This window comes from Ammospiza caudacuta, chromosome 5 (assembly GCF_027887145.1).
Source record: "Ammospiza caudacuta isolate bAmmCau1 chromosome 5, bAmmCau1.pri, whole genome shotgun sequence".
In the NCBI taxonomy this organism is placed as follows: Eukaryota; Metazoa; Chordata; class Aves; order Passeriformes; family Passerellidae; genus Ammospiza; species Ammospiza caudacuta.
This window is the reverse complement of record NC_080597.1, coordinates 29960462-29975922: the sequence shown is the minus strand read 5'-3', so window position 1 is coordinate 29975922 and position 15461 is coordinate 29960462. Positions and strand designations below refer to the sequence as shown.

At 48.3% G+C, this 15461-nt stretch overlaps 1 protein-coding gene across 1 annotated transcript; it reads left to right on the top strand.

The window, feature by feature from the left end:
- The first annotated feature begins 572 nt into the window (after positions 1-572).
- LOC131558263 (suppressor of cytokine signaling 1-like) lies at positions 573-15461 on the top strand. The gene is made up of 3 exons (XM_058805914.1): positions 573-781; positions 10558-10682; positions 14047-15461. Exon 3 carries the CDS (start codon positions 14113-14115, stop codon positions 14794-14796), a length of 684 nt encoding a protein of 227 aa, XP_058661897.1. The 5' UTR covers positions 573-781; positions 10558-10682; positions 14047-14112; the 3' UTR covers positions 14797-15461.

The window sequence follows — 15461 nt, the reverse complement described above, 5'->3', positions numbered from 1 at the left end:
TTTGACCCACCAAGGCAACTGCGTACGTTTCGGGGCACACTCCTCAAATGCGTATTACCCTGCCACACTCTGTGCTTCCAGGGTGCCCGGTGTCCTGAGAGCTCCTGCAGTGTCCGCGAGGAGCTGGGAGAACTCTGGCAGGAAGGGTCGGGGCAGGCTCTCTGTTTTCCGCTGTGTAGGAGCCCTGTGCGCCCCCTCCCCGCCCCCATGGGCCCGGACGTTGCCCCTTCCCCGGCGCTGGGAGCCCCGCGGCCGCAGCCCCGCGCTGCAGGGCAGGGATGGGGCTGGGAGGAGGGGCAGAGCCCGCACGGGCCGCCGCCTCCCCGGGCCGACACGTGTCTCCGGCGGGTCCCGGGGCTGGCGGATGCTGCCGTGCCGTCCCGGTGGGGTTCCTCAGCCAGTCTGCGGCGGAGGGGCTTTCACAGCATCCTTTTTCTTCCTTTCCTTTTTTCCTTTCTCTCCCCCCCTCCCCCACCCGTCCAAGTTTTCTTTTACAAAAGCCCAAACTTTTTTCTTCTTTACTTTTTTTTAACTTTTTTTTTTTTTCCCCTTGCAAGAGCCACGCCGTGGAAAGACGGCGTGGTGAAGGAGAGAGAAACCCCTCCCCTTCCCCTCCCCCCGTGGCTCCTTCCTCGGAAAAGAAACATTTTGGGGGTTTCCTCCCCTCCTACCTCTCCCCTCCCTTCTGTGCCGCTCCGCTCCCCCGAGCCGAAGCCGCCGCCGCGGCGCCCGCCCGCCCCGCGGCAGAGGAGGGCCCGGCGGGGCAGCCTCGCCGCCCCCGGTAAGCCGCGCACCGGCCCCTTTGTGAGCAGCGGGGCCGGGGGGGGATGCGGGGAGCGGGGCCGCCTCCGTTTGGCTTCGGGGCGGGAGAGCGGCGGGGGCCGGGCCAGGCAGTGCCGCTGTCGCCCGGGCACTGAGCGCTCGCTCGCCCCGGAGGCAGCGCCGCCCGCCCGTGGCCCCCGAGGTGCCGAGAGTAAGTTGTGCTGCGTTAACTGGAAACGGCCTTTTAGGGGGCGGGCTGCGAGGAGTCTGTCTGTCTGTCTGTCTGTCTGTCTGTCTGTCTGCTCCCATCTTCCCTTGGCTTGCGAGGGGGTGCAGCCCCCGCTGATTTGGCTCCTGGGGATGTTGCGGCCACTCTTGGCTGGGAAGAAGAAGCGTGTTGGGGCTTGGGGGGCTTTTCCCGAGGAGTCGAGGGAGATTTGGGGTGCCGGCATCTCACTGCCGGTCTTGAAGGGAGCCATGTGCTGTATTGGGGTGGCGGCGGGGTGCTGGGAGTAGCCTGGGTGGCTCCACGGGGACTGTCCTGCTGTCAAGGTGTTCTTCACGGCGTCAGGACAGGGAGATGTTTCTTTTAAAGTGAAACCTGCAAATTATGTAATGTCTTAGATGGGTCTGTAGGGAAGCAGCCGCACAGGTCTGGGTAACTTGGTCTTCACAGCACTTCTTTCACATAAAGCACTGGAGAAGCGATGCTCAGAGTGTTACACTTAGTCTTAGCTGGAAAAGGGAGCTGCCTGCCAGAAGTGAGGGCGTTACAGGGAAGAGGGGTAACTGTGAACCGGGGGTGTACATGCCTGCTTGGGGTTGCCTTGAAGGGCGGAGGAACTCGCCGTCCTCCAGACCTGGCACAGTCAGATCGCAGCCTCACACCTGCCGTTTCTCAGAAGATCAGCGCTGCGCGCCCATGAAAAGCCTCATCGCAAAGGTTATCGCTAAATCCTCCTTCTTTATGCAATCTGAGTCATGGTGCTCACAGCCATGCAGGATCCACTACTCACTTTTTCCCACAAACACACGCGTTGTTACTGAGAATTTTGGAATGGTTACCGCGTAAAACCTCAGCTCATGCTACTCTTAGGTTTCTTTTTTTTTTTTTAATTTAGTTAAAGTGTGTATTACTTCTTGCTAAAACAGGCTGGGAAACAGGATCTGGAAGAATCCCAGAGGTAGCTGAGAAGAACTCAAGAATGCTGAGTTAATGTCCTTGGCTTTTTTCTTCTCCTACATGGTGAAGAATGGGGGATGTGGCTTGACCATTGTTCTGGAAAGTTGAGGGTAAAGAGTATTGTTAGCAAGCTGCTATTTGGGACTACGTGGTCCAGACAGTGCCATTTACTAGTTCTAGTCCTTGCAGCTCTCAGAGAATTTAAATGAAAAACCCAGTCACATGTTGACCATACTCAACTCTGTAAAATGGGATGGAATCGGAAATAACTAGTTTCCTGATGTTTCCTTCTCTACTGACTGTGTCCTTAGGAAGGTATGCAAGCATATCTTCTTTCTCCAAACAACTGCAACTGCAATTCAGATGCTGTGTGAATGTCAAATGGCCCATTCAGTCACAGCAGGCAATGGTCATGTGCTTTAAAATCATGCACATGCACAGAAGTTTGTGAGACTGAGGCTGTATTATCACATAATGTTGCTTTTAGTTGAATCAAGTTACGATGAAGTGTGGCCAGTCGCCGCAGATGAAGCCAAGCTTTGTTTCTGTGTTCATGAGTGATTCTGCTGGGTATGTGATTTAAAACATAGTTGTTGAAGTATGGATTCTTGTTCCCTTCAGAGGGGACGGCTCTTGGGCACAAACCCGCAGGATTACTGGGATGCCAGCCTCCCACACAAGTTCCCATCTTTTCCTGAGTTAAACTGGAATTTGGGCCTTTGTTATTTCTGTGCTCCTTGTTAATATTCTGTGTGTTGCATGTCCTTTAATAACCTGGCTTATCACTTACTTAAAAGGGGGTTGAGTGGCAACACAGGGGTTTTCTGTAAGGTTGTGTTGGAAGGCACAGGTAAACTGTGCTTGGGTCCCCAAAAATGGGCATAGAGGAGCACTAGGGAGAGGCTGAGCTTCTTCAGATCCTTCCAGGTGTGTGTCTCTGTCCCCACTGTGTCTGCTCAGAGAGGGCCAAATTCAGTTTCCAGATGACAGCTTCAAACATGCAGCCAGTGCCTCTTGCCCTCCTCAGTCCAGCTGGGATTTCTGTGAAATCGGTGGTCGGTTTATGCAAGGATAGAGCTGGGGCTGGGTGGTGTAAATTCTTAATTGCTGTCACTAATACTATGGTTACATTGCTGGGAAACAAAGGAGAAAATGTGCCTTTAGAGCTGTGTTTTTCCCTTGTTTCTCTTTTTCTCTGTCCCCACTGGGAATGTTTTGCTCTTTTCTCCTAGTTTTTCCCTGCAGCTCCTTGCCACCCGCTCTCCCCTTGCCACCCACAGGCTTCTCTGTCCTGATTTCTCCAGCCTGGGTTTGGTCAGCAATAAAGAGATAGTGGCAATACTTAAATCTGACATCATTTGGTTCGGGTTGATACTGTGGTTAGATTAATAAAAGCTGTGGGGAGGTGGTGTGTTCCTGAGCTGTTATTCCAGGCCGCTGCAGACCTCAGCTAGTGCTGCTTGCCAAAAGCTCACAAGATGGGAGAGGAGGGCACATGCATCTCTGTAACTTAAGATATGGATGGTGTGAGAGCTGAGTAAGCCATACCATATATTTTAGAGGGTAAAGGTGTTAAGCCTATATGTCATTAGGAGGCATATTTATTTAAAATAATGCAACTAAATGCTACATTAATTAGATCCTTGATTACGTGTAAGTAGAGGCAGAGGCAGGTATGATAGCAACTTATCCCCTTTATCCTGTCAGTCTACTTCATTACAACCTACTCTTCTGGTTTGCATTTGTGCATATCCTGCATCCTTCTCCCTCAGTAAGGTATTTATTAGCTCACCATTTTGCTGAAATCTGTCTCAACCTTTTAAAAAAAGGTGCAGTGCTGTTTGATGTAGTAGGATTTGGTGACTTTGTGTAGAATTCTTCCCCCTCTCCCCATACCAAGTGACGGGTTTCAAGTTAAGATTTAGAAGTCAGAGGTGTAGAAAATCCTACTTTTTAAACTTCTGGAACTCAATGCTTCTGTTCAATAGGTATTTAATAGTGTAAAAATGTAAATTCAGTTTTAGTAGAATGGCTAAATGGTGGTTTGTGTTGTCTTTGGAGACTTCAGAGCTGCCCCTTATTTTCATCCTCTTCAGTGGAGAAATGAAAAGGCCTGTGTGCACTTCACAGGAAATGAGTGTCTGATACAGGCTTGCAGGCTGCACATTTCCAAGAACTGCTCTCAAGGTATTTTGATAATGCACATTCTCTCTGCCTTCTCCCTTCCTGCTCCTCCTGCACTTAGTGTGCTTCTGCTTGTTCGCAAACACATGCAGAGTTGAGGGGAAGAACCAACGGTGCCACTGTTAAGTTTGCAGATGGGCTCCTTTAGCTTTGTACTGGAGCAGGGGCTGGCAAAATTGGGACAAGCTGGCTGCATTCGGTTGCCTTTGTTGCAGAGGGTTTTTGTCTTTACCCTCACTCCCTGCAAATGCTGAAAAAAATTTTGCCTTCAGACTGTGACTTGTGCAACGAGGGAGGTTTTGCATGTACGTGATTCTGCAGTTCAGAAACAGTTTGGATCTACTTTTGTACTTCCTCAGTAGCAAAGTTTATTTGAAAACTTAGGCTAAAGCTAAGAAAATGAGTGTGGCTGTTAGCTGTTGGAAAATGCCAGAGATTTGCAATCTGTCCTGTGTAGCTGGGCTTCTGCACGTCCTGCTGAAGGCCCCTTGCTGAAGCTGAGAGGATTCAGCATAAGTTTGCCTCGGTTGGCATGCTAGTGGTGATAGCACAGGTTTGATTGTGCAGGAATGGATTGTTTGTGCTTTTTGACAGATCACCTGTGTTGTTCTTTATACATATTTTAGTTCTACCTTGTATTCTGGTGAGATTTTGTGGTGTGGAAGGAGAGAAGTTGGAGCAACATTTACTGCTTTAGCAGTAAAGACTGAAATCTGTTTGTGTAGGGTGCATGCCGATTTTCATGTCAGCAGATCCAAAGAAGAGGTGCTGTTCTTTTTAGTCATCAAAGAAAGAGGAAAACATGGACAGTGCTATTTTAACTCTGCAGCAGGTCCATCGTCGATTCCTCATATTGACTTCATATGCCCTTGTTTACTACTTCAGTTTTGCACAAAGGACATTTATGCCTTGTGCTGGGCTCCCCTTAGTGTTATGTCAGGTTTGAATGGTTAAGAGATGTCTTAAAAAGGTGTTGCTCAAAACTCCAGCCCTTTGCTGCTGGATTCCTCTGCCTAAGGTCTGCTAAAGCATGACATGGTGAGTACAGCATAGAAACAAAGCAAAGACATTTGAGAGGGAAGAGAAATGAGACTTCTCAGATCAGCTCTCTCACTTTCCCCAGTCTACATGATTGGAGTTTTTCCTTTTATGAGTTTTCAAATTAGTTACTTTTCAATTTTGGTCACCTTTGAACTTCCTCTCATCTGGTTTTCTGAAAGAATACAAATAGAATGTCCTGATGGTACTGTATCTTTCTCTAGCATCCTCTTGTATATATGTATCTGCTCTCTAAACTGAGCAAGAAATTTCTCCAGTTACTCTCTGTACAATTATGTGTTGCTTCTTATTACCCATCTTTAGGCCTACCCTGTTTGTTTCAGCTCTGTATGTTTTTATTTCAGGTAACTAGAACTGACTGTATTCTCTCAGGTGGTGGCATTACTGTTACGTTCCCATCCATTTTGCACCCTCGCAGTCCCGCTTGCCTCTTGGTTTTTAAATGACTGCTTTTGCATTCGGAGCTGGAGCTTTCCTTAATGAACCCTCAGCACTGTTACCTGGCTCATTGGTCAGCTGCACCACTTAATTTATTGCTCTTGAAAATATAGACCCAGCTGGTTTTTCTACAAGCCTGCGTGCATTTGCGTGTCTCAGGACAGAGTCCTGCCTGACCTCCTGCTGCTTTCCCGCTGACGAATTTTTAATGACCTCTGACTTCTCTGTCCTGCAGGGAGTGAAGTGATTTTGTCACTGTTTACCCTGGGAAGGCGATGGAGAGGGCTCATTACGTTTTGAGTTGGATTTAAGTAACAGGAGGCTGTGAGCTGCCTGCTGGGGAGCAGGATTAGCCTTGGGGGTGTTGTGAGTAATGACAGCTTGAAGATGGAGAGACAATTCTAGGAAGAGACCTGGGTCAGCCTGTGTGTTTGCACAGTCATGGGGGAGGGAGCTGCTTGCATAAAAGATGGGGGAGCCTTTGGGCTGCTTGTACCCACCAGCCTGTTGAGGAGTGAGGTGGGCTGCTCTGCAAAGTGGGCTGAATCAAACCAGGGGGAAGATGCAGTGGCTGGGAGGGGGACAGAGAGGTGACCAGATGTGCAGGGGCTGAAGTGCCTTGGTTTCCTTCGGCCACCCCTCTTCTACCTCCCATTCACCCTGTGGGCATGACTGCCCCATGTCCTCTGCCCATCTGCTTTACAGGTCCTGGATGCTGCTGGCTCTTTAGCTTGTGTTCCATGTCTTGCTTTTTGACTTGCTTTGAGGAAGCACAAAGTGTGTTCTGTCATCTGTTGTTCCTTCAGGTGCCATCTGCCTGATGGGGAACTCTGCCTGGGGGTTGGCTCTCCCCCCACACCAGGTAGCCTTGTGCTGCTCCTGCTTTAGCAGCACACGTTGAAAAAAGTTCCTTCCAATTGCTAGTGCAATTGCTAGTGCAGCTGATTTGCTTGAGAGAACACTTGTTTGAGAGATGGTCTCTTTGTATCTCAACCATCCATTTCCAATTCCAAATCTCCAGGTATAGTCCACCATGCCCAGCTGGCTTTCTGCTTTAATGTCACTTTTCCCTATCTCTTCTGATAGAGCCCCCTCTTTTTTTCTTTCAGGTTAATCAGCATTAAATACTGGGAAATCTCAACATCCTGTGCAAGAAAAAATAATACCTGTTTGCTTGTGTAACTTTTCTGCAGTGTCCCTGTCCCCACTAGCTGGTATCCCACTCAACTAAATTATTCCCCCTGAGGTTTTCTGTTTTTGATAAACTGAAAATGCCATATGTTTTCTGGGTTTTGTTTCGTTTGTCTTGGCCACCTACCGTCCCAGTTTCATAAGAGCCATCCTCATATAAATTTGTTCCCTACTGTCAATAATTTATATTCCTTTATATTGGCTCCTTCAGGATTATTTTTTCATCTTCTAAAGGATTATTGAGGTTGTAGAGAGATTTGAATAGGGACTGTGGTTTTGTAGTGTGTGTGTTTGATGTCTCTGATCCACAGCAGAAGCTCTTGCCAGCTGTTGCACCTACAGTGATACCTGCAATGTGACCCATATTGTCCCCCGAGCCTGTCCTCTTAGTCAGGCAGCATCTCTGCCGTCATTTGTGGGAGGTCTGCACACTCTGTCACTTAAGATTTCCTGAATAACCTTTCATTACTTATTTTTTTTTTAATTCTTTTTACTTTTGACTCTCAGGACTAGTTTCTTTATTTTGTGTGTTGGAAATCCCCCACTATAAAACTTAGTGTTGTGGCGTGTCTGTGCTTTCTGACCCTTGTCCTTTGCTCTGGAGGCACAGTAACTGGTGCTGCATAATGGCCCCTCATGTCTTTTGAAGCTGGTCCTCCTGAAGCACCGAGGCAGGGTGTTTCCCTTGTCCCCCTCTGGTCCTGTTGGTTAATCATCTGGGACTCCTCTAGCAGCATAATTCTGGTAAGGATTCTGAACCAGCTTTAGCTGCAGACACTGCTAATTCCTCAGGGTTAGCTGCTTCTTTGAATTCCTTTCCGGCTCAGTGTGATGGTTTTGATAAAAAGACGGACCACTGATGGCTTTTGTGTCTCAGGATTTACTCATTTCCTCAAAGGGTTCTGGAACAAAGTCAGTTTAGTAGAGAGAGGCAGAGGAAATGTACCTGTGCTGCTGCTCTGGGGGTGGGGGAAGCTGGCGGTGCTGAGGAGCCATGATGGGTTGGAGACAGCCCTGGGCATCGCTACCCCCTTCCCACTGATCCCCTTCTCAGCACGGAGATGGGATGGAGCATTTCAAGTAGGGAGACACGAGGGACTGCTGTTAGCTTGGCTTCTTTCTTCCTCCTTGTGTCCTCTCCCTGTCTCCTTGTTTATGCCCCCAAGGTGGGGAGAGCTCCAGCCACCTTTCCAGAGGGCTGCTTCCTGAGCTGGTATGTGGTGTGGAGGGAGGGATGGCAAGGCAGCAGCCCAGATTTTGTGTTCCCTGGCCGAGCACAGGGCTGAGGTTTTGTGTAGCTGTGCAGTACTGACATTCACAGGAATGGCTGCTCGCTGTGAAACTGCAAGGGTCAGGAGCAACACCACTGGGCTTCCCTCACTTACCAAAAATGCTGTTGGCCAGAGGCAAGCAACAACTCTCTGCTTAAGCCATAGCAGGATAGGCTCAGCTGCAGCTTTGGAACTTAGTAGTAACTACTCTTGATTTCCTTTTTCTAATTTTTTTTCTTCTTGTTTCCCCAGTTACAGGAGAAGGCAGAAATAATTCAGTCTTCAGTAGAAAATGTCTTTGGCAGAAGTCAGATGGTAGTTTTGGTAGTTCTGTTCTGAAATGGCAGGATTACAGTTTCACATTGGGCTATTTAGATGAGGAGTAGGCTCTTTTATTTGAACAAGTTTCTGAAAGTGCATAGTATTTCCAAGGCTTGAAAAGGGGACCCTAAAAATGAATGTCTTTCTTCTAACTCCTTCAATTAGCTCAGTAAAGACAATTATTTTTTCCTTTAAACTGCCACCTTGTTGGGTTTTTATTAACATGTGTTATGGAGAAACCAAAGTGCTTGCAGACTTCCCTCCCTTGAAGAATATTTGGCACAGATCACTCAGTCTTGTGGGTTTTCTTGGAGTAAAAACCTTTAAGCCCCTATCAGCAAAGTGCCATATTAATTCAGAAAACATGTGTCATAGAAAAATATGTTAAGAAGTACCAAATATTAATATCAGATCCATGCAAAGTTATTTGTGGGTTTTGAAGTATGTTCTCCAGACCCAAATGTCAGGAAGTGTTTGATAAGACAAGTGTTCTTGCAAGGTGTCCAACTGCTGATTCCCAGAGCCTGCATGCAGGATCTTCCTGCACTGTGTCTCTGCTGTGCGAAATAGGAGCTGCCACAGTGTGGGTGCTGCCTCAGCTTATTTTTTTAAATATTGCATCCTTGGATGCTGGTTGTATAGGGAAATGCAATTTTGGTTTGGGGTATGTATGTGTGGTGTGGTTTGGTGTTTTTCCCACATATTCTCTCATGTGTCAGACATAATGGCACCCTCACATCAAATTGCCATGGCATAAAAAAGATAGAGGGAACTGCAATGTCTCCAAGGCCTGCTTTGTGCTGGAGAAATTGGCTGTGATTAACACTGGTCCTCTTGGCTGAGCTGGGCCACATTCTTCCTCTAACCACAGCTCCCTCTGTTCTCTTTGGCATGTCTGTCTGCGCATCTCCTTTCCCTTCCCACTCCATGATCCTTTCTGGATCAGCCCTGGTCTCCTTGGCTGTGGCAGGGTGCTCATTGGTGTGACCGTGCACCGTGGCAGTGACGGCGCGGTTCAAACCAGTGCCGGTGTGTGGCAGGCGGTGGCGACCTGAGAGCCAGCCTGGCCTACCATTAAACCCCAGTGCTGCGTGCTTGGCTCTTACCAGGGAGGTTTTTTCCAGCCCTTTGCTCAAGCTTTCCTTTGAAACAGCTTTCCCAGCCACAAATCAGTGGGCAGCACATTTCTGTGGGATGTAGACGTGCAAACAAGCAATGTCTGCTCCGGCACTGCTGCCTGGAGTAGGGGCGCTGTCGCAAGGCCTTGCAGGGTACATTAGGGAGAGCTTTTCCTAATCCCAGCCTCCATCTAACTGCTCTGGGAACTGCAGGGTTGATATCTGGGAGATGTCAAAGCCAAATGGAGCAGGAATGGAAAAGTGTAATAATGGGATGGACCTGCAGTTTTGCTAGTGGCAAGTCAGTATAGCTTGTGGGGTGTGTGCCCAGTTCGGACTGGGCTGGGGAGGATGTGGAGAAGCGATGTTACATGGGTACAAGTGAAGCTGTGCAGGGCCTGCCTCTGAAAGGTATGCAGAAAGCTGGGATTGTTTTTTCAGCTTGCTAATGGATCCACTGACAGACACGTGATTGCACACATGGCGGTCTGCAGCTCCACCAGGTTTACTTTGCCATCTGTGAGGTGAGGAGGAAAAGTCTTGAGAGCTGGGGAAGCAGGGCAGAAGAGTGTGGGCCAGAACAGATTGGGTCACAGTGAATGGATACCTATGTGGTATTAAATTAGATACTCTAAATGTTGTGTTTTGTATTCAGAACAAGTTGGGACTTTGCTGTTCCAAATCCTTAGGTTTATTTCTGTTGCCATCATCTCTTAACATTTGAGTTTTATGGTTCCTGCTTTTGGAAGATGATGGCAACTTTGTGGTCTTTCCACTTGTCCTTGGGCCACCTGTGAGCTGCTTGGACCTACTCAGCTCATGGCTTTGTAAATAGGAATAATAACTACAACAGCAACAATCTGCTGTCTCTGTTGCTATCTGAAGTGCTGCATATGTGTTTCTACAGTAACACAGATCAAAGAGATAGAGACAAACAACCTGTCCCCAGATTTGTTGTATTTTAGATCCACATTACAGCAAACTAATGGGCTTAGTCACCTGCTTGATGGATGTCTTTTTTTTTTCAAAGGATGGATTTGCTCTTAAGTAAAGCTGTGCAGAAACTGGGAAGTGCCACATCAGAGCTTTTGAATTTGGACCACTTACAGTCCTGACATTCAGAATCTCATCCCTATGGGTGGCAAAGACAAAGAGGTAAGCTTTTTCAAGTGTCCTAGAAGAAGAATGTGAGGATGCATCATAGCTGAGTACTTGAGGCTGATGTTGAACATGCCAGATTTGTCAAGCCCCAGGGTGCAGGGCTGGCTTGGCTGAACCACACACTGTGCACATCCCCTGGTTTACTAGAATTGTCTCCTTATATAAAACACCCTGCCTTGCCTGGGTCATAAATGAGGAGGAAAGCAGAATGCCCTGTGTCAAGAGCACTTATTTTGAAAAGCTCTTGAACTTGCACTAAATCAGAAAGTCTGGGGAAACTTATCCAGCCTTTTAATTAGCAGGACACCAGCTTTTTAGGATATGTTGCTTTGGCTGCAAGCGTTGTTCTGACTTGCAGTAGAGAGGTAGTAACTTGTTTGGGTGTTGGGGTTTTTTGGAGGGGAAAAGAGGGAAAGCAAATCATGGTGTGACGAGTCAGCAGAACTAATTATGCATGTGTGTTTTATTACACCCCTGCCTTGGTTTATTCCCAATCCTGGGTCTGCACATCCTCCGTGATGTGGAGGCTGTGTACGCCTAGGACTTGTTGAGCCATTAGAAGTGAACCTTAAATGTAGTATCAGGAAGCACTTTTAGGGCTAATATTACTGTAGCTAATGCTGTGCTGCAAGCCAGGCACTTAGCTCTTGGAAATGGGTCACTGAAGCTAAACAAATTCCTCCCATCTCAGGCTCTGACCTATATGTAGATTTCAAACCAAGTGAGCAAATTGTCAAGGTGCTATTTTTGAATTTACTTTGAATTTGAAATTATGACAGTCTCAGTTCTTAGCCAGATTTCTAGTAGCAGTGGATTTTTCTTAAAGGACTTGGGTGAATGACTAAAGGTTGAAAACTGGGAGAAACCAGTTTGGGTTTTTCTTCTGTCAAAGAGAATCTGCAGCCCTAAACAAATTATATATTTGTTGTTATTTTTAGAACTAACCTGAAATTGAAAGACAGCTGCCTGCTTCTGTTTTTGTGCTTGAATTAAATTTCCAACCTCGACCCGTGAAATTGGCAAAATTTCCATTTGGACCCAAGAGAAATTGCTGTTTAGGAAGGTTCTTTATCACTCCTTTTGAAGCTACAGCCAAAGCCCTGGAGGTACCTGGCAGATGACCTTTGTTTCCTATAGGAGCTGATGTCAGAGGGTTCTGTAGCTTCCTCACCCAGCAGAGAGAAGAAGGAGAGGGACAGAGATGCTGCAACTCCTTGTGGTGCCTTCTATGCTGAGTTTTCAGTGGTGATAGATGGCCCTTGGTGCTGTAGTGGTGACTGTGTGTGTTTGCATCCTGCTCACTAAATCACCTTCACCTAAGATTTATTCTGACTTGCTGAATAGTCTGAGCAGCTTTCAACTGCTGGGCTGGCTCTTTCTTTCTTTCTTTCTTTCTTTCTTTCTTTCTTTCTTTCTTTCTTTCTTTCTTTCTTTCTTTCTTTCTTTCTTTCTTTCTTTCTCTCTTTCTCTCTTTCTCTCTTTCTCTCTTTCTCTCTTTCTCTCTTTCTCTCTTTCTCTCTTTCTCTCTTTCTCTCTTTCTCTCTTTCTCTCTTTCTCTCTTTCTCTCTTTCTCTCTTCTTCTTAGTGGAAAAGAAAACCCCAACTTGATTAACTCCTTCCCACCCCTCCCACCTTTCTCTAAGCATGGAATTTCCCTCCTGCTATGAAACTGTGTAGAGGGCAGGATCAACAGCACTCAGAACAGTACCAGGGACATTAGCAGCTTGTGGACTGCAAATCACAGGACTATAAGCTGGATAAGCTTCCCAGGCTGCTCTTGGAAAGGATGCTTAGGGCTCCATATATGAAACGTGCCTGGCAGCTACATTATTCGTATTACTGTTAAGTATTGAGAGAGATGGTAGACTAGAAAAGATGCCTGTGGTAAGGCACTGCCAGGCACATGCCTGCTCTCCCTAACTACTGTGCCCCTGTGAAGGAAAGATGTGTGTCCTCTCCTAGGGTCCTCACCCAGCTAGCACAGCACCAAAAGGAATGTGAGGCTTTTGAATAGCTGGCAAAGGGTGTGAGACAGCTTGGGGGGAACCTTGCAAGGAGCTAAGCTTAACTTGAAGCTCTCCCTGCAGAGCAGGCCCAAGCACAGGTCCCTGCACATTCCCTGGGGGGCGCCTGATAGGAGCCCTGAGCCCCAGTGCTCTGGCAAGTCTGTGGTGGGGAGGCAGCTGCTGGAGATGAAGTGTGTCTCTTCCTCTGCTGCAGGCTGTGCCAGCACTCCGTTCTGCTCCAAGCATGGCTGTGCTGTGAGTGAGTATGACTGGGTTAATGGAGTATGTCAAGGGAGCGAGGGCAGTATTTGGCAGCGAGCTACTGACTTGTCAGGCCTGGGGAAGTGGTATGTTACAGCTCAGCTTCTCACACAGAATGAGCCTCTAGCTTAGGACTGTGTTTTTTTTATTTGTGCCTATACAGACACACACATTTAGAATATATATTTTTTAAAATATAATTGAAGTGACTTGCATGGCTGATGGCAACACTGGGTTCAGAAATGCAGAACAGCCTGGTGATAACACAAGGTGCAGGAGATGAGCAGGGTCATGACAGTACATTAGAGGATGGTGACTGGGAGAGGGCAGCATTGTCTGCAGGCAGGGGGAGTTGTCTTTCTGGAAGAAACAACAGTTAAGAGTCTGGAAGGGCATCAGCAGTGCCTGGTACCAGTGTTAAGTGAGCTCATTCAAGGTAGTTTCAGTGTTGAAGTTGATGTAACATTTCTCGAGTAGTCTTGATCTGAGACCTTTGCTTTCTCCTGACATAGTGAAACAGGCATGTCTTGGGACAAGGGAGTGGTTCCTGGGATTTGGGGGAGAAAGGCTCATACCTGTCTTCTGCTTTTGCTAAGTCCTATTGTCAATCTTTTTTCCAGAGAAAGGGTTGAAGTGTGAGGAAACCTTTCTACCATTCACTGAAGGACAAAGTAAATGATACTTTCCTCCTTTAGGAAATCTTTCCCTTTTCATTTGTGGTGTCATTTCACCTTTCCAATCTCAAGGCCACTCTGAAGAGTCCTGAATGTCTATCAGAGGGAAATCTTGAAATGTTGAGGTCTGCTGGGTTCAAACTAACCTGCTGGAGGGTGTGTAGGAGCCCTTGGCTGTGAATCATAGAAACCCAATGGATGCAGAGCTCTGTAAAGTGCCACCTTGTGCTGGTGGGGACCCAGCTGGAGCCCTTTCTGCGCATATATCCTTGGTTTTCCCCACAGCTGGGGGTTGGTGACATGCAATAGCTCCTTGGTACACTCTTTGGTACTCGTGCTGGTCTTTCTCCCATGGGAAGTGTCTTGCCCAGGTTGAAGAAGGTATTGGGTTTGCCTCACTCTCCTTCTGTCCCACAGGCTGGATGCAAAGGAGGAAACATGGTAAAGGCAGCATCTCTCCAGGATTCATGGGCTCTTTGAGAGATGATCAGAGGGAGGCCAGATGACCTGCACAACACACAGAGCACTGTTTCTCCTCTGCAAAGGCAGCATCGGAGCATTCTCTCCAGCCCCGCGCCGCCCGGCTTGCCCGATCGTTTCCGGATGTTTCGTAGCTGCGAGTGGGAAGTCCTGGAGCGATCCCTCAATATCCTCCAGGCCAGTGACTTCTACTGGGGACCCTTGTCCGTGGGGGAGGCTCACGCCAAGCTCCAGCGGGAGCCTGTAGGCACCTACTTGGTGCGGGACAGCTCGCAGGGGAACTGCTTGTTCAGCCTGAGCGTGCGGATGCCCACGGGGCCCGTCAGCCTTCGGATCTCTTTCCAGGAGGGCTATTTCCGCCTCAAGAACTGGTTTTCAGACTGCGTGGTCCGGCTGCTGGAGCTGGTGGTGGCGGGGACCCGGAACAACCCCTTGCACTTTGATGAGATGGGGGGAACTCCCCTGGTCTTCTCCGAGCCCCTCTGCCGGAGCCGCCGGGCAGTGCCCACGCTGCGGGAATTGTGCTGCCGGAGCCTCCCTGCTGGTGCCGCGACAGAGGGCAGAGCAGGGCTGGGGGGCTCCTTGGGAATGTGTCTGAGGGAAGGGGTGTTCTCACCCCTGGACAGAAGGGGAGGGTCAGAGGGGAGCGTTGGCCCCAGCCCCTCTCTGTCCTGGGCTAGGAGATGATGGATGCATATGGGAGATGAAAGGAGATGCCTCTTTTATGGCTGTGCTGGTGGGATGTGTGCCACACCAGTGATGCTGGACTGGCTGCTGGGAGAGGAAGGAGGAGGGCAGAGGGAGCAGAGCTTGAACCCAGTGGCTGTGACAGATGTGTCCTCATACATACACAGTGAGTGTGACTTTCCCAGATGTGCCTGGGGTAAAGCCAGACCGTAAGAGCAGACAGTGCCACTGCCACCAAGTCCTGCTCTTTGCTCCATTTATAACTTAAAAGCTTCAGAAAAAAGGTGAGCTGCCCATCTTCCCAAGTCCACCCTGTGTTCTCTTCTACCCCAAAGTGCTTGAGCTCATTCCTGCCTCAAATCTGCCCTGGTGGAGTGCAGCTGAGTCCAGTCCCACAGCAGTGCAGCTTGGACATCGATGGGCATGACCCTTGTGCTGACCCACAAAGCTGTGGTGGAGCAAGAGCATGTTTCACTCCCTGCAGCACAAATGTGATGCCTGTTACTTAAGAGGCCGGTGTTTGCACCAAGTGAAACCATTGCAGCCATGTACGATACATGCAGCTTCACTGGCTTTTGCATTGCTTTATTCAATTGGATTTTGGAGAGTGAAGATGGGTTATGCTGTACTTAAGGGCATGGCATTCCTGCAGAGATAACCCTGGT

Coding starts and splice junctions, on each gene's coding strand:
- LOC131558263 (XM_058805914.1), top strand. CDS start 14,113: ATGATCAGAGGGAGGCCAGATGACCTGCACAACACACAGAGCACTGTT.